At 38.9% G+C, this 18653-nt stretch overlaps 1 protein-coding gene across 11 annotated transcripts in view; it reads right to left on the reverse strand.

Moving 5' to 3' along the window:
• The window catches only part of ulk4 (unc-51 like kinase 4), a 58293-nt gene that overhangs the window by 18692 nt on the left and 20948 nt on the right, over positions 1 to 18653 (reverse strand). For all 11 annotated transcript variants that reach the window (XM_029128293.3, XM_029128290.3, XM_029128289.3 and 8 more), the window contains 12 exons: positions 16822 to 16983; positions 16177 to 16362; positions 14433 to 14560; positions 10897 to 11030; positions 10599 to 10720; positions 10437 to 10493; positions 10206 to 10257; positions 9745 to 9839; positions 7409 to 7460; positions 6880 to 7060; positions 5971 to 6063; positions 2674 to 2722 (listed from right to left, as the gene is read on the reverse strand). In XM_029128293.3, the coding sequence (XP_028984126.1) occupies positions 2674 to 2722; positions 5971 to 6063; positions 6880 to 7060; positions 7409 to 7460; positions 9745 to 9839; positions 10206 to 10257; positions 10437 to 10493; positions 10599 to 10720; positions 10897 to 11030; positions 14433 to 14560; positions 16177 to 16362; positions 16822 to 16983 (1311 nt within the window). The remainder of the gene's footprint in view (positions 1 to 2673; positions 2723 to 5970; positions 6064 to 6879; positions 7061 to 7408; positions 7461 to 9744; positions 9840 to 10205; positions 10258 to 10436; positions 10494 to 10598; positions 10721 to 10896; positions 11031 to 14432; positions 14561 to 16176; positions 16363 to 16821; positions 16984 to 18653) is intronic.

Genomic DNA, 18653 nt, shown 5'->3' on the forward strand with positions numbered 1-18653 from the left:
CCAATGATGCTGCCTGTCTCTAGTCCCTAGTCCAACCATCCTCCCTGTGTCTATTCACTGGTCCAACCATCCTCCCTGTGTCTATTCACTGGGCCAACTATCCTGCCTGTGTCTAGTACCTGGTCCAACCATTCTCCCTGTGTCTATTCACTGGTCCAACCATCCTCCCTGTGTCTATTCACTGGTCCAACCATCCTCCCTGTGTCTATTCACTGGTTCAACCATCCTGCCTGTGTCTAGTCCCTGGTCCAACCATCCTCCCTGTGTCTATTCACTGGTTCAACCATCCTGCCTGTGTCTAGTCCCTGGTCAAACATTCTTGTCTGTGTCTAGTCTCTGGTCCAACCATCCTGCCTGTGTCTATTCACTGGTTCAACCATCCTGCCTGTGTCTAGTCCCTGGTTCAACCATCCTCCCTGTGTCTATTCACTGGTTCAACCATCCTGCCTGTGTCTAGTCCCTGGTCCAACGATGCTGCCTGTCTCTAGTCCCTGGTCCAACCATCCTCCCTGTGTCTATTCACTGGTCCAACCATCCTCCCTGTGTCTATTCACTGGTTCAACCATCCTCCCTGTGTCTATTCACTGGTTCAACCATCCTGCCTGTGTCTAGTCCCTGGTTCAACCATCCTCCCTGTGTCTATTCACTGGTTCAACCATCCTGCCTGTGTCTAGTCCCTGGTCCAACGATGCTGCCTGTGTCTAGTCCCTGGTCCAACCATCCTCCCTGTGTCTATTCACTGGTCCAACCATCCTCCCTGTGTCTATTCACTGGTTCAACCATCCTCCCTGTGTCTATTCACTGGTTCAACCATCCTGCCTGTGTCTAGTCCCTGGTCCAACGATGCTGCCTGTCTCTAGTCCCTGGTCCAACCATCCTCCCTGTGTCTATTCACTGGTCCAACCATCCTCCCTGTGTCTATTCACTGGTTCAACCATCCTGCCTGTGTCTAGTCCCTGGTCCAACATTCTTGTCTGTGTCTAGTCTCTGGTCCAACCATCCTGCCTGTGTTTAGTCCCTGGTCCAACAATCCTGCCTGTGTCTAGTGTCTGGTCCTGCTATCCTGTCTGGTTCTGCTGAGGGTTTCTTCCTTGTTAGAGAGGGAGTTTTTACTCTCCACTGTTGCTGTCAAATTGTTGTAAGGTCTTAAACCTTACCTTGTAAAGTGCCTTGACATAACTTTGTTGTGATTTGGCGATATATAAATAAAATTGAATTGAAGCTATTATGATTGTCTACAATGTTAATCAAATGCATTGTAGCCTATAATAATGGATTGTTGAAGAGAAACAAGGCGTAGCCCTGTAGTAGCCATTTTTCTACTTCCTTGGCGTTTCCTGCCTGTAGTCTCCATTTACTTCCCTCACAACAAAACATATTTTCCATCCTGCTAATTCTCTTCTCCCTCTCTCCCCCGCTCTCATTTTATTATTTGATCCTCTCTAAGATACACCCGCTGTGCCTGCAGGGTCTGTTTGCATCAGTGTGATCTGTAAAGGCTGATAAGCCTGGCTGGTGCTCATCACGTGCACTAGCCTGGGGCTGTAGACAGTGACATCAATTCACACCTAGGACATTTTGCCTGTCAGTGACAAGTAAAAGATAATTCATTTTGATCTTTGTCGACTAATAAGTCACAAAAGAAAAATATGTACATCGCTGAAAGCCTAACCCTGACCATGACCAATGAAAAATGGCAAAACAAATTATTTTATAGCTCGTAGTATACAACGTACTAGATACTGATGTTACTACAGGAAAATATAAGTGAACAATATAAACCTAAGTAAAAATTTTTGACTGCATCCTACTCTTTGCCTCCTCAAGCACAACAATAAACCACTTTAGAAGCATAGTCTAATTTGCTTCCTGAGGTGCTTTTATGTATGAAACAGAAGTACTTCATCATGTAGTCAAATACAATTAGGTGAGTTTGTTCATGACAAGTGTGATTACCAGAGACAGCTGTAATCAATCCAGATCAGAGTGTTTCAGGCAGCATAAGTCAAACCAAACATGAGCAATACAGATGGCACTAATGGAGGCTGACACGACTGGTTCAGACAGGAGTAAACAATCAGGAGAAGAGTTAATAAGTCTGTTGAATACCAGTGTTTTTAGCATTCAGCATCAAGTAGCAGAGCTGGTAGGGCAGCCATGCAGAACGCTGATTAAATAGATGTGCGTGTGTGTGCGTGTGTGTTGCCTTTGTTGGTGGGTGCATTTGGTTTTACATAGGCAGAAGGGGTGCGAGGAAATAAATTGTTTACTGGTAAAAGTGTTACGGCTCACTGATAACAGACAAGTGCTGAATGCTTGTGTGAAAGCGTATGTACTTCATCTTAATAGTGTAGTCTATATTGCTACGCTTTGTTCTCTCTATTGCTGACATGTCAGTCAATTACAAGAGTCTTCGAACAGGTCGTCACCACTCTAATTTACATAAATTCATTTATAAAGATAGAAGAGATGGAAAGAAAAAAGAAAGCGAGTAAAAAACAATTGTTCTGTAACAGAGTGAAAAAATTAGTAAAATAATACAAACGGGTAAATAGGTTTGATAAGTTGATTGCATTTAACATTGACTGATTCACTGACTAAATTACCAAGTGATTCAGTGAGTGCCTGAATTAAAGTAATTGATTAAATTATAAACTGAGTTCGGGTTCTTACCATAATCAGCTGAAAAACTGTCAGTAAGATCCCGCTGTGTTTGATCAACCTGAAAAGGAAAGAAAAAATGCATTTTGGAGCAAAAGTAGAAACACTGAAGGGAGGAATTAATTTAATTTAGCAGCAATTGACTGAACTGCCTGCACATGTGTGCGCGTACTCACACATACAAACAAACTGAGCTGTTTCATCTTCATTAAGGTTGGAGTTCCGCTACAACAACTCCTGTCTGCTACCAGCCAAATTATTGAGACAGAAGAGACGACAGGAGATGCAATAAGAGCAATTAAGTGAGAGGTGGTGAGAGGAGGTGGGAAGGACATTGAGGTGGGAGATGGGGAAAATACGGTAAGGGAAGATCACATTTAGCAGAAACAAATGTAGACAGGCTAGAGGAAAGAGGGTCTGGACAGGAAATGAAGGGAGGAACAGAGGATAAGAGAAACAATAGGGTGGAAGAGGAAATGAGAGAGGGACATACTGTAGGTGAAGAGTGAAGGGCATACGAATGTCTTCACATTTTGCCTACTTATTGATAAAACCTTTTTAATTCACAACCATTAGCAGCTGCTGTCTACACATTCATGTGTGTTTGTATGCATTAGCAAGGAAAAACCCAAAGTTGGAACAAAGCCAGCAAAAGCCAGACAGGTCTTACATTCTGAAGGTAATAGTAGCCCATCTTCAGCTTATGATTTATGGCGTCTACGAGACATCAGCATCAGCACCATCTGAGATTTATGCACATGTGGGTTTCTCCAGTTCTCTTTTTCTTTTGTTTCCGTTCCACTAATATCCATCAATATAAGCATAACACTCATCATATCGTTATTCAAGCCCTAATCCTTTGTAGGTAAAAACGTTTCACTATTTATTCAGGTTACTTCATCACACTGATTAAAACTACATGGCCAGGTACTTGGATCACATGTATAAATGCCAATTTCACTTATGATCAATAAATCTAAAGATTAATTATATACATTAGATTTAGCACCGATAAAAAGCTGTAAGGTAGACTAGTGACCCTGAGCCCTTAAGAGGATAAAGCAGTTAAAGATGAGGGAAGCTGAAGAAGTAAGAGTTTATCCGTGGGTTTTGTAAACTTGATTAATGGCCTCCTATTAGGTATGTGACAGGCTGAGAGATGAGAGGACAGGGCGAGCTAGTACATCATGATAAACTGGGCTACCTTCAAACTACTGGCCATACATCAACACTGCACAGCACCTAAACACAGCAGTCCACGTACACAGATGAACACAGAAGTGACATAAACTAGAATAACTAAGAATCTGAATAGCTACTTAATAGAGAGATATATAAGATATAGATCATTTTAAAGGTAATATGGTTCAGTATTGCAGGTGAAAAGATAAAGGTCAGGAGGTTCAATTGTAGCAGTAGAAAGTTGCATCACAAATGATACGCCATAATGAGTTTATTTGTTCAAAAATAAAATGAAAATATTCTTTATGCTTCCACGACTAAGAGAAAAAGACTGCTATATGGTATTTATAGCTTTTTAGAATTGAAAAATGTTGAAAAAAAGTGCTAAAATGTAATGGTTGAACCTTTTCCTGGACTTGTAGAGAGCAGCTAAAGATTCTATTTTAATTCTACATCCACAGACAAAAATCCATGTAAGAACATTTAAACATACATGAGCTCACACATAACCACAAATACTGAGGTTCTTTGGCTAAAGGTCATCGTAAATGTAGTTGTTTGAAGGTGTGTCTAAACTGTGATAATGGAGAGAGAGAGACAGCAGGCTGCCGTCCTAGTGTTAATGTTTCCAATTTACCATCTAATTACTGTACGGCAGGCTTCATAGCCACACTTATCTAGCCAAGGCCCAGGCAATTTAATTTTTGATTGTATAACGGCAGTGATGGAGGGAGAGTTGTGGAAGGAGGGCATAGAGGAAAGATACAAATGTGGACAAATGCCACTAAATTAGAGATGGTGAGAGAATGGGTATGATGGAGACAGACTAAAAACATAAAAAACTGTTAATAATGTCAAAGGAAAATGAGTGTAAGAGAAAAATCCAGATGCTGAGAGACGAGTGCTGACACCAATTTATAAAGTTCACATCGCTCTACTAGAGTCAAGGGAGGAGGTGGATGAGGACAGAGAGGCGGCTCAAGACTAAAGGGGGTAATTTTACTGATAACACACGCAGGGGTGTCTGCAGAAATGTGGGTGAACTTTGAACCCTGAGAACATTGGGTGGATGAAGATGGGAGGAGGATGGAATACTAGTTAATTTTGTTAATATATCTGAAGTAGATAAAATAAGTGAATAGAAGCTTAGAATCATACAAATGACAGTTGGGACAAGCTCCAACAAGCACACTGTTCAGATAATGGACTACAAACGCTCACAGGTAAATAGGGGCAAAATAAATATCTTGGCAAACTCACACGCTGGCCTGTTAACATATTGTATTATACTAGTATTATTGGTTCAGAATCATTCAGTCTACATCTTCATGTATTTTGCTGTTTCACCTTTGACCCTTCCTTCCACTAGTCCATCCACACACTGTCATCCTCATTCTCTCCATTTCTGTCCGTCTCCTCTCTTTTCACTATCACTTTAGTTCTCTGTTGACAGCCAAAAACAGACGACCCCGAGAATCAAGATTTACTGGCAGGTGTTGTCAGAACACATCAATCAAACACACATACATCTGGACGCACGCAAACATGCATACATACATAAGCACTAACGCATGGGTTCTCTCATGGATAAAGTCGGCGTCAGGACAATCTCTGTCAAACAACACATCATTAACTTGTTTTATACAATGTCAGACTAGCTTTAAAACTAGTCTTAAAGCCTCTTGTTCACTGTAGATTAGTGATGTTGGTTGCTCTTAGATTTGAATATCATTTTTGTATCTGTATGTACTACAGTAGATAAATGAATAGCCGTTGGCAGTATGTACGTGTGTGGTTGTGAATAAAATAAGCCAGGATTCACAGTGCTGTACTGGGAATGACTGACCTTGCCATTAGAACATCACTCATAGAGCCTAAAATGTGCCTGTGTGATGTGTGTATACCTCAATAATATCAAGGCTTTGTTTTGTACGGAGACCCTAACAGTGCAGTGGATTTATAGGAGTTGTAGAATTTAAAACCATTAAATCATGTTGATAGTACTTACACTTCTATTTTATCAATTATTTATGGTTATTTATTGAGGTTTTTTAGTTGCTATATTGCTTTAACTGTGTTTTGCTGTCTGTGTGTGATTCAGTGTGTTAAATAGTGTGTGTACAGTACCTGCAGGTTCGTGTGCTGTGCTCAGTCATTGACACCAGCAGTTTGAGTGCATAGAGTGGGATAGGTGCTGCTGCCTGAAGAAGAGACTCATACCTAGACACAAACATGCACAAGAACATTTAGCTTTCATAGTGTTAATAATTAATGTGCTTTTCTGATCATTAGTAACAGAGAGTAAACTGGAACAGATCTAGAGGGAAGGGTGCAGGGAAGGAAGGGGTGGGGTATGGGTGGACTAAAGTGGAATAGGGGAAGAGAAAATAAAATGTGGGAAAATGAGCAGAGGAGAGAATTTAGAATAGAATTTATGTAGAAGGAGAGGGAAAGGAGTGTGAGGATGAAGAATGGAAATAATGTGAATAAAAGACATGAATAGTTTTAATAGGGGGATGAAAAATAACGCAGTTTTGGGAAGAGACAGTATGGATCCACACAGAGGATGTCAAAGAAAGTGAGAAAAACACAATACACATGTCAATGTCTGTTTTATATTCTTGTTACTCTGTCATGAACTACAACAACCTACATTTGTCTGTCTCTGCTCTCCACTGACTCTACAGTGAGTGGATGCCAACACGCATGTAAAGAGATACTTGTCAGTTAGTTGTATCTGGCAAGTACGAGGAAGTGACATCCAAAAAGCCACTGCAGAGTTATACACAGAATATTTAACCAATTTCATTAAGCAGAATTTAAGGCAGATTGCACTAGCACCACCATGACACCACGGAGTGAAACAATAATTTTAACTATTGCATCATTTGTGTCAAAATCTTACAACTAACAATACAAAAAAAATGTTTAATAAAGGTTTAAAAGAAATGTTACTTATAGAACCAACAACTCATTCTGTTATGTTAAAAACATAAATGGATGGAGCAAACAAGAGAAACCTTTAAATAATCAGACCTTGGAAGCAAAGATTTAGAGATGAGAGCCAAGACTGAATTTAAAGAGTTTTCTTCATTCCTTCCTTCAGTTTCTCTTCCTCTTTCCATTTTTTCCTCATCCTCATGAGCATCACCATCCTGGATCAGCAGGATAAGACTGAGTTCAGTCAGCACCCTCAAAACAAACACAGACCACTCCACTGTAATGCACAAACAGGGACAGGGATCATTAATAAAGTAGCCAAAATTATTAACACTAATGTATCTACTGCATTGAAAGAAATTTACATAAAGACCAAGGGGAGATAAAGTGGATAAAACAATATACAATAGCCATATCTGGAACCAATATCTAATTTACTGGTATGAACCTCAACTATTCAAATATCAGTGCCATAATTTTTATAAAGGCTTTCAATTAAACTGCAGTTTTTCTCTGTTCCTACACCTTCTTATTCCCTGTTACACTGGCCACTTGTTTTTATTTCTACACCCTCTCTGTTTCAATTCTCTCTCTCTCTCTCGCTCACCAAATAATGATCTCTTACCATTTATGCTGAAAACCAGGGTTGTCAGAGGAGGCAGGAGAGCAATTACAACCTTAACGAAACAAAGACAAGAAACAGAGACAAGTTGTGATAATTGATTATGTAGATGTGTATGTAGTAGACATGCTACAAGAACTGGACTGTAAAACTAACAACTTTGAAAATGTTGTGGTGGTTTTCTCTCCATAAAGGTAAGGTATGAGGTAACTTGAACACTCCAGAAGCTGTCACAGGTCTTGAAGAACGTTGACTTACCAGCACTGATGAGGTCAGTATTATAACCCTACAAGTGTAATCTGACATTGAAATGCAGGTACAGTAAAGAAGGAAGAAACACAAACAGCTACAGGTGGAAGCAGTAGATCTGCTGCACCAGAGCAGGTCAAGACTCCAAAAGATAGCACAAAAAACATAACTATATACATTGTGTTTGAAGTGGATGTTTAAGGGCAGGTTATGGGCTACCATGGATGACACTGTCTCAAAGCTTCTGAAATGAAAGGTGGAAACAAACTTAACTAAGCACTTCAAACACAGATATTTTTCACAAGGCGAAAGCATTTCAGGTTTTTAGTTTGAGATTGTCAACATGTCAATAAAATGTTTATATCTTAAGATGCCACTGTTAGAATTCATTTTGATGAATCTGCATCGGTTGTATCCATGTGCTGCTTTAGTTAATTTAACAGCATCTAAATGTATTGGCTTCATGCCTAAAAAAGGACCCTGGTCAATTTTCCATTGGACTGGAAACGGAAACCTTACTAGGTCATATCCATTAACAATCATTTAGTTACTAGGTCTACACTATTCAAGACTCTGTTTATTTTAATAAGAAACAAACTGACTCAATCTGAACATTCATTCATATTTGATTTCATTAGTGAATATGGACAGTATAAACATTAACCTTAGTTCAGTTTGGTTCCATGGAAACAACACAACAAAGAGATTTTATTCTTCTACCAAAAAGGCTTAATATACGGCTATTCTGAAAACAGGATATATTTTTAGATTAAACTTAATACACAATACTGCACTATATTAATTCAATGGGCACTGACTGTCACAGAGGATCGAATTACTATTCTTTGATCTCTCTCTCTCACACACGCACACAACTGCAACTGACCGAGCCTTTATTTAGGCATGAATCCGTATTGCATGAATTTGCATGATTACTAATATTGCCATAGTGTGTGTGGGGTTATTACATTGAAAGCCAGGATAAGGAAACTACAAAGGATGTTGTCTACCACTTAATGGCATGTGCATCATAACCATCAACAGACTGGATGTAGTGTGCATGTGCCCTCCACATCTAAAACCCTTTCTTGACTATATTTCTCTCTTTTTGATCACCATTAAAATTCTGCCTATTACATATATCTGCACAATACACATTAGTGTTCGTTTCATTGCCATGGTTGTACCAAAGTATCCTACAAGACCATGAAAGATGCCGTGCTTGTTACTGTAGACCTTTTATTTAAAAGCTTTATCACTCACAAAGCACACACACAACAACAGTCTTCTAAAATACTACACATTTCATATGTAAACCTCATTTACATTGTTGATTAGTTCAAAGATTTATATAGGTTTTTATTAAAGCTAATGTATGTTACTGCATGTTTTCTATTGATTATTTATAGTTTAATGTGGAGCATGTTTAATGTTGAATAGCAACAACAGTTTTATAACAGTTTTGGGTTTTGGATGAATAAATGCCTAAAACCTGACTCCGTGATTGTGATTTAAAGTCTATGTCATGAATTAAAATGTGTAAATGTGTGTGTCCTTGTCAAGCAGGCAATAAAAGTTCATTGGAGCTGGCTGATAGTAATTAAAGCGTCTTCCTGTGGTATTGACTGTCAGTAGAAGCAGGCCTCATCTTTGCTCCTTTCTTTTATTGTCCTTTGGTTTTCTTTTCCTCCATCCTGTCTGCACTGCTCCTCACTTCCATATGTCAATAGTCATTAAACACAATCTCATTGTCCCATCACACGTGCATACGCAGACCTACATACACTCACATACATACCAGATAAGACTCCTTTGGTTCAATATTCAATTAGTGGCTTGCTTAATATCCTACAGAATGATCCTATGTCCTTTAACCTCTAATAGACAGGTTTAGCAGACTGAAAGATGCACTGAATGTGAAACCAGTGCAGACTATTGATGGATAACATCTGAGTTTGTTGTCAAATACACTCAACAGCAAAGAGACTTGCATGTAAGACACTTAAACCTTACAAATGATAAAAACTGTGTGATATGTGACAAAAATGAGACAGGAGATCAGTTACATGTTTTCCTCAGTGGATACTTACAGTGCTATGATGTGGAGCGATGAGTGCATGGTGCTGACTCAGAACCTCTACAACGGACAAAGTTGCTCTTATAAACTCCTCACAAACTGCTGCGCCTACCAGGGAATCAAATACCACGTGGGTTTGTCATTCAACAGATCACCATTGATGTTACAGTGTTTATAGTTACTCCAGATTGTGCTCAACAATTGCAAAATTCTAAACTGCATTCTATCTGTTCAAGAGCTCTATACGCCACCATGATGGATACCTCAACAAATTTAATGAACTGTTTATTGCATTGTGAGTTTTAACTTGACTACAAGAAGTTTAAAACCAACAGAATTTTCACACATCTGGTCATGGGACATCTGTTTGTTTACAAATACAGACGCCAATGACAGATAGCAGTTAGTAACGGTTTCTTGACCGTGTATGTTTATTATACTTAAGTATGTACTATAGCATAGAAAGTAACTTACCTAAAGAACTGGCAAGATTTGTTTCATTGGACTCTATAGAATTGATGCAATTCTAAGGAAGAGAGAGATGGCACACCTTAAAAGCTCCAGCAATGCTTAGTCACGTAACTAGTGAAAGCTATTCTAACATTTCTGTACTTATCACCATGTGTGTTTCACTTCCCTTTAATGTATTTATTTGTCTGATTTTAAAAGAAAATGACAAACACAGTTAAATCACCAAACACTTACAAGGAGCAAGCCGAGTTGAGCTAGAAACTCATCAGATACAATATGAGACCTAAAGACCTGAGAGAAGACAACAAAATCAGACAGACAAAACATACAGACAGATTTAGCAATGGGAAATATGAAAGGCCAAAAGATATTAAAATAAAAAGAAAACTCATTTACCTGTGAGGAAAGAAGTTCCATCAGTACAGACATTGTAGGCAAAGTGTGCTTTAGCTGTCTGCTCTGAGCTGTCGATGGGTGTCTCCTCCCGATGACATCTTGTAATGCACATAGGACCTTCTCTGGAAAGAGAATGTCTTGTGTTGGACTGCCAAAACTAATAACCACAATGAATTATGTTCATTATTTACATACATATTATGTATGTAAAATCATACATTATGAATAAAAGGTATAAAAATGATGTTGAATGTTGAACTGCTGAACTTATGTCATGTGTGTTTGTCTCTGTTCATACCTAGTATACATGGTGCTGTGCTACACAAATGTACAACCATTAATTCCAGACATTGAGACAGGTATCCTGATTGGGTAGGATTCTCTCTGATAGGCGTGGCTTTGCGTAGGTCTCTCTCAAGGTACATTACAAGTCTAAAGAGAAACAAACAAAATCTCACCAAAATAAACACAGATTAAACTATTCAGTTTGAGTTTTAATTGTGGCATTAACGACATGCCAATAAAAACATGATACTTTCTGCAGTGATTTCTTCTCACCGCTGACCTTCTCACTCGCTCAGTGACTAACATATAAATCATGTGGATACATTAACAGTATCAGGCTTGTAGACTGTCCAAAACAGAAAAAGACAGACAAGCCATGTCTTTGAGAAAATGTATAGTCTCACTGGACTGTGTGTTTTGAACTACAGTATAATCAATAACATCCATTTCACCAATTCAGAGCGGAGTGTAAAGGTTACTACTGGTAAGAGACACTCATTACAATTCATTGTAAACACACTCACACATATGTATAAGTTGCCATACAAACACATGCACAAATGCTTGAAGAGATATTCTGAAAGGTCATATAGGTAGCAAATATTGATTATACGCTTCAGAGAGAATGCTGAAGAATACAAATTCAGTATTTTGCTCATTATGTTGTGAAAGATTAGCAGCAATGTTTTCAAATACACAGTGTGAAACAGCCAATGTTACCATGCTGGTGGAGCATGGCCGTTCTTAGTTGGTGGAGCGATTTGTCTGGTTAATTCTGATAACGAGCGAGACTCCGGCCACCACAGGAGAGGGGAACTAGTTTGACATAGAAATCTTTCAGCTTTCTCAGAACATGCATGTTTTATAATATATCTTTGGAAATGTGTTTTCAGCGCTTCATTCCTGTTCATGCTGTGTCTGAGGTAAGAATAATCTTTCAGTGCGTGGAAGTAGTTTCACCAAATCTCGGGGCAGGAATCGATGCGAGTCCTTAGTGATGTTGTCGTGAGCATAGCTGTAATATTGATTCTCATCTGAAACCAGTGCCCATTAAACTGCCTAAACGAATCAAAGCAGTAGTATTTTATTTTAGCATTTTTTTGTGATTAGACTAACACCAGCTCTATGTTCCCAGTGCCCGTTGTCCAACAGGAGTTAATGATGCTGGTGTTCTGAGCTCAGACGTTTATTATATAAAACGTTGGGCTGCAGATAAAGAACTACTGTTAGAGATGTATGAAAGTGTTCTTAACTATTGTACATGTGACTCCTTTACCTTAGAAAAATCTATTATTACAGGAGAGCTCCTATACAAGTAACTGCTGTTGTGCAGAGACATTTATTTCTGCTGAATCACAGCAATCCAATCCAGCATGTGTACAAAAACTTCATTTTAACACAAAAGTCACTGAATGTCAAGGTGCTAAAGTAGAAAGTCCTAGTAAATCAACAACAACAGTCATGTACAGTAATTCAGATGTGCCGGTGCAGCTGAGTGGGAGCCTTTGTTCATCCCTTGGGTACCTTGAATGTAGGATGGTGGAATGGTGGGATTAATTATTTCCTTCAACAAAACCTAAGTTATCATTTCTAATTATCCTATCTTCCTCAGTTGTTTTGTTTTTTAATTTAGCTTGTCTCAGTGCTAGACTTGTGCCTTTATTAGTCTTGCAGCCATTTTCCCAGATTGCTAAATAAGGAGAGAGAAACTTGCCACCTCTCTGTCAGTCACTGTGGGAGACCTGCAAAGTACTCACACACAACTGACCTACAAGTGGCCTGCTGTGTGTGTGTGAGACTGTGTCTGTTGAAAGTCATCTCACTCCACTCCCAATGGCAATCTTGACACTTCCTCCCATACAAGCTTATACTACACACACACACACACACACACACACACACACACACACACACACACACACACACACACACACACACACACACACACACACACACACACACACACACGTTTTCACGCCACTGAGGAGCTAATTAACACAACGTGTCTGAGTGAGAGCAAGACTGAGAAAGAAAAAAATGCATGTGTGTGTGGCTGAACCATGCAGGGTGCTCAGTGGGAGAGAGACAGGCAGGTCAACTCTGACAGCTCTGGCACGGAGAAGAGAGAGAAAGCAAAAAGAGAGATACAGAAAGTGTATATGAGAAAGAGAGAGACAGGCAGGGAGCGGGAGCTTAAGAGAAGATGAGAAATAAATACACCTTAAATTGTTGGGGTCATGCGTAAAAGGACATGCTCTTCACAGGACTTCCAGGAGGTTTAATCTCAAGACAAAAAAAAAACTGATCCAAGGCATAGTATAATATGCAGATGACAGACTTATACACTTTCAGCCTCTACCATTTTTACGATGGTCAACAAACTTCAAACCTCAGAACCAAATAGCTACAGTAGGGTATTTGCAGGCAAGGTGTGATAGCTTTCTTTCCATTTCGGTGCTAGGTGACAAAGATTGGTGCTCAACAAAAATGTTCCAAAAGTTTGCTTTGTGGTTATTTGAATCAAAGGTATTATCAATATGAGACAAATGAAAGCACCTGAAAGCATTTGAGTAATGTATGAATCCTTCTTTCTCTAGTACCAACTAGTAATGAATTACCAGAATAAAGGTGTGAACAACATATACTATATCATTTATATGCACCTGACCATGGCAGCTTATGCACATACACAGATGCACCGTCAGTTAGTGTGAGATAAAACAAATCATTTTTATTTCAAGCTACAGGATAAAAACGTCAGTCCCATAGTTGCTAATTTTGTTCTTGAAATACTAATGTGGATGATAATGTTGCAGACAAATTTACATTTCAATAATGTTTTTTTGCTGAGGCCTAATTAGACATATTAATGATCCTATCGTAAAAACAATAACCACATTTCTCAGTCTGATCTACTTCCATTAAATATAAAAATAACTTTTATAAATCCTTTTATTTTCAGGCTCAGCGGTTGATATTTCCAATTTACAATAGACGATGATTACACTATAGGATCAAATTACTATGGGATGTTCTTATATCAATACTCTTTTAAGTGTAAACCCAGGAGATGAATAAATAGTGATGTGTGGATTTAGTTTTCTAATGTTTAATTACTTCAGGATACTTTGTATCTGTTTTCACACACGAAAGAGTAATTAACTATTGATCAGTGTAAAAAGACAAATTAACTTGACCATAATTCAGTGTTGTATCTTGGTAGACAGCCAGTAGAACAATTCACTGAGCTATAATATGTAAACAGACACATATAACTCTCTATCCTTGTGCTAGTAACTGTGATGTGCGGAGCTACTCCTATACTGGAAAGGACCACATGTTTATACTGTACGTCTAGTCATAACGCTTAAAAAAGCTTTCAGTTCATCAAACATAGCACATGAAAAATGTCATACTAAATTATGGAAATTGACCATATTTGTTACATTTTAGTTGTTAGTTTTTACAAATGCACTGTACATGTAGTAGTATAACTAGACAGAGAACATATTTTAAATATAATGACCGTGTGGGTGCATGTTGATTTACCTGTGTTGACAGCAGTAAAGCAGTGTGTGTGTGTTGTCTTGTATCAGCAAGACGAGCAGCAGAAACGCTTTGGCTCTAGTTACTGTGGATGGACTCTCGAGACAACGCATCACCTTCAACACCAAATCCTACAAGACACCAACAGAGAAAAACTGAAAATCATCCCGAGCCTGGTTGTGAATGCTTGTGCTAATGTATAGTCCAAGACACCATGTTTAGCAATTCAAATACAAATCAACTTTGTTACTTTTCAGCAACACTGGAAAATGACACCTAAATGTTTACTTGGTGAGTCTTAGGCAAGTAGGCTCTACTGTCCAAATTATTCAAATGAACATTTCTTCCCCAGGGAGAACAGAAAAAAACATAATTTTGTAAAAATGCATCAACTACTAGGAAAAAAAACTAATCAGCTCAGACTCTCACATTTGTGTACACATGCCCATATACACAAGTATGGACATGCACACACACACTTGTGCCTACAGCTATATCAGAAATCCAATCACTTAGCATAAACCCAGCAGCAGTAACTGGTTGGAAAATTTTTGACTGGGCAACATTCATTATCATTGTCATTACCACCAACAACACACTACTTTGTGTCTGTGTGTGAGCTAACGTGAACTGCATGCATGTGTGTTCATGTCGGCGACACACCAAGTTAATTAATTTCAAAGCCCAGTCATATGGGCTTAGCTGATAAGTCCCTCCCCACTACCCATAATGCTTTGCTAAAATAGAAGACTGCGGTATGCTCATTCAGCCAATTAGCCTAGATACTGACACAGTATACAAATTAGTGTATGTGCGTGTGTACACACACAGTTGCCGTTGCACAGGCATGCATACAAATACACAACACTAACAGAGTTCTGTATAAACAGATTCTTGGACTGTCTGTCTTTGTGCCAGGGAAAGAGTGTGTTAGATGGGGGCTGGGGGGGGGGGGGGGGGGGGGGGGGGGGGGGGGGGGTGCATATCAGTGTATAATTAGAGCAGAGTTGAAGTACTAAGTTTGTATTCTGGTGTTAAATTGGAAATGCTCAATGCAAATAAATTCAGTTCAGAGTCAATTACCAGTGCTAGACTCCAAGTTAAAAACCTTCAAATCAACAATCAATTCTAGCCCCTCTGCCTCACAAAGATTAGCACTTCATATACACAGTAGATTGGCTGTCTCATGAAAAATTAAATAAGTAATTCACAACAAATTAGTTTGTGTGCAGTTCAACATTAGTTCATGAACTCTATGAAAGAGCAAAAGACAGAAAGAGACAAGCTAACAAGACGATGGGGACAGGGAAAAAACCCTAAGTAAAACTTTTGAGAATTGGAAGCCAGTTTCTTTTGTTCCTTTGTGTTTTCATCCCTCGGTATTTGTGTAAAAACCTTCTTATTAGTGATATTCCCCACGCATGGTTCTCTAAAAATCAAATCATGCTTCATAGTAATAGTGTCACACCTAGAACAGACTGTAGAAACAGTACATCTTATCTGTAGCATAGAATATCAATACATTTAAACATGCAAACATTTGTTGTTCGTGCCTGGATTTCTTGGGTCAATTGTTATAATAATATGATATTCTCATTTGGCCTTGTTTTATTACTGTCAACACTGGGCATTACTATGTGCAAATCATGAAAACGTTGTGTTTGAAATGTTATGAAATTATGTTACAAATTAAAAGTTGTTTTCACAGTTTAGACAGTCAAGTGGAAAGTAGACTTCATATATGTACCGTGCTCTGAGTAACTCGGTGTATGTGGACACGTGAGGTGATTAAGGCAGCGGCCATAGCAGTGAGCAGGTGCTGTTGCACCCTGGCCCCTGCTCCACCCAGACCATCCAATATGGCTGCTGGGCTACAGGTGTCAATCACTGCCAGAAAGACTGCTGGGACCACCCGGGTTAGCCTAGAAAGAGACTGAAGGCAGGGAGACAGATTCACAGACAGGAAAAGGATCATATGTTATTCATGGATTGCAAGTTTCATGCTTTCACTCACAACTTGTCATGTACTTAGTCAACCAAAAACAAGCCATTACAGTTTCCAGTGGTACATACCATGGTGCCAAATACCCTACAAATGCAATGTTTAGCTATGTTTAGCTCTTCGTCTTGTTACACACTGTTAAAGGTTGTCATCATGTCCAGTATGGTATCATGTATGTGGAATATACCCTATCCTCAGCTGTAATACAGTGTGGTGATGACAGAGGACAAAGGCCAAACATCTATCACTATTCCATTATTTATAGACCTAAATACCTTTTTCATACACTATTTTTGGTGTTTGTGATAAACACCTATCTGCACAGGTGTTAGTGCTTCAAGACACAAAGACCATGTTCACAAGTGTGTGCTTTTGTGTGTGTCAGCTTACAGAAATGGCAGTGACTCTGACAGCTTCCACAGTGGAATGAGTGAACAGATACCACAAAGCGGCGCCTATCTCTGTCGTGCCCAACTGGCGAGAGGAGTCAGAATCCGTGGCAGAGATGTTCTCAATGATTTTTGCAGCCATGTGATGAACTACAAAATCATCCTACAAGACAGACAGACACACACACACACACAACTTTGAATCGTTTATATTAACAATGGTTTAGTGACAAAATGCATTGTGGAGAGAACATGCAAACTCCACACAGGAACCTAGGGGTTCACTTCAGTTCTGTGAGACAACATTGCTAACCAACACCCCACCCCAAGGCCACGCAGACTCAAAATAATCAAGAAAATATTCTGTTAGATGTTTCTGAGAACAGTGTTGTCTGAAGCTGCTACCGTCACAAAGATTAAAGATTTTATCAGTGAATGAGAGACAGAGAACATAGAGAGACGGCCTCTAATTACTGATTATATTGACTGGCGAGAGTTGTGCCCATTGCATACCATGGGGTAACAAGGAAGAGAAATAAGCAGATGAGTTCAATTCAGGTAAAGCAGTACAAAGCAGGTTGTTCGTGTCGCTGCATAAGATCAGAGATACAACAGCATCTTTTGCCAAACAGAATCACATCACGCTTAATTGGTTAGGGCTATTCAGAGACAAGAAATAACAATTCATGCGATTAGCACAGGACCTCAGTAATTAATTCAGTAAATCTAAATGGATAAGATTATAAAATGCATGTGACAGATGCTTATGGGTATTTTAGTGAAAAAAGAGCTACCAGGTACAACTTTGAAATCGAGTGATTTTTATTAACATGATCTGAAGGTGCTTGTTCAACCCTGACGTGTCATGGGGTGGGAGAAGCAGCCGGCACGGCTCAACCTGTGCATCTCTGGCAGGTGTGGTATCATTGAAGTTTCATCAAAAGGTCAGGTCATAACAATTCCAACTGTACCCATTGCATCTGAAGAACTATGTTAGTGTATTCTGGTGCTGGAACATATCCTTTTCTGGTTTCCTGGTATACACTTTGTCATGGCAAACAACACTTTTTCTAATTCTTATTTTATTTTACAAATTCAGAACCCAATTATTGAAAAATGTCATGTAGAAATTGGATTTCCCTCAATTTTCTTCAATACAAAAAAGAAGAGAGAAGGGTTGTGAAATGTGTATGTGTATGGGTGAATGTGTAAGTGTTTGTGTGTGCGAGAGAGAGCGAGAGAGAGAGTGCTTATGTAAATACTACATAAGCCCACACACCTTTGCCTGTGTAGAGAATAGTTGTTTATGTTCAGACAATGGGGCAAGCTAATGAAATCTCTGTGGCTGAGGAAATGAGTTTTTTTCCCGGCAAAGTCATTGTGGAGAAAGACAGGAAGTAGAACAGGAGTGATTGCCTCTGTCAGGTTATTATTGTGTTTCACTGTGTTACATCACTTAGATGCCACTCTCCACAGATACCAGATACAATAGCACTTATTCATTCAACACAGTTAACTATATGTGGTGGTAAAGGTTTGTAAAAACAGCTGAAACATTTATAGTGACAATTTAAGATAGTAGATGAAAAGGCAGGTGACAGACAGCAGTTTTTTTTCTACTATTAATCGTAATTGTTCATATTTCACTCATAATCGAGGACGCCTATGCGTGTACAGTGTACATTCACTCACATTTTTAAGCCCTTGCCTTAAGACAGCCTGAACAAAGCAATAAAAGTTAGGTCTTGGTCCACAGCTGGTTAACATTTTATACAAATTAGAGTCATATCATAAATGAAATAATCAAAAATCATCAAAAAACTACTAGTAATC

This window comes from Betta splendens, chromosome 16 (genome assembly GCF_900634795.4).
Source record: "Betta splendens chromosome 16, fBetSpl5.4, whole genome shotgun sequence".
NCBI lineage: Eukaryota > Metazoa > Chordata > Actinopteri > Anabantiformes > Osphronemidae > Betta > Betta splendens.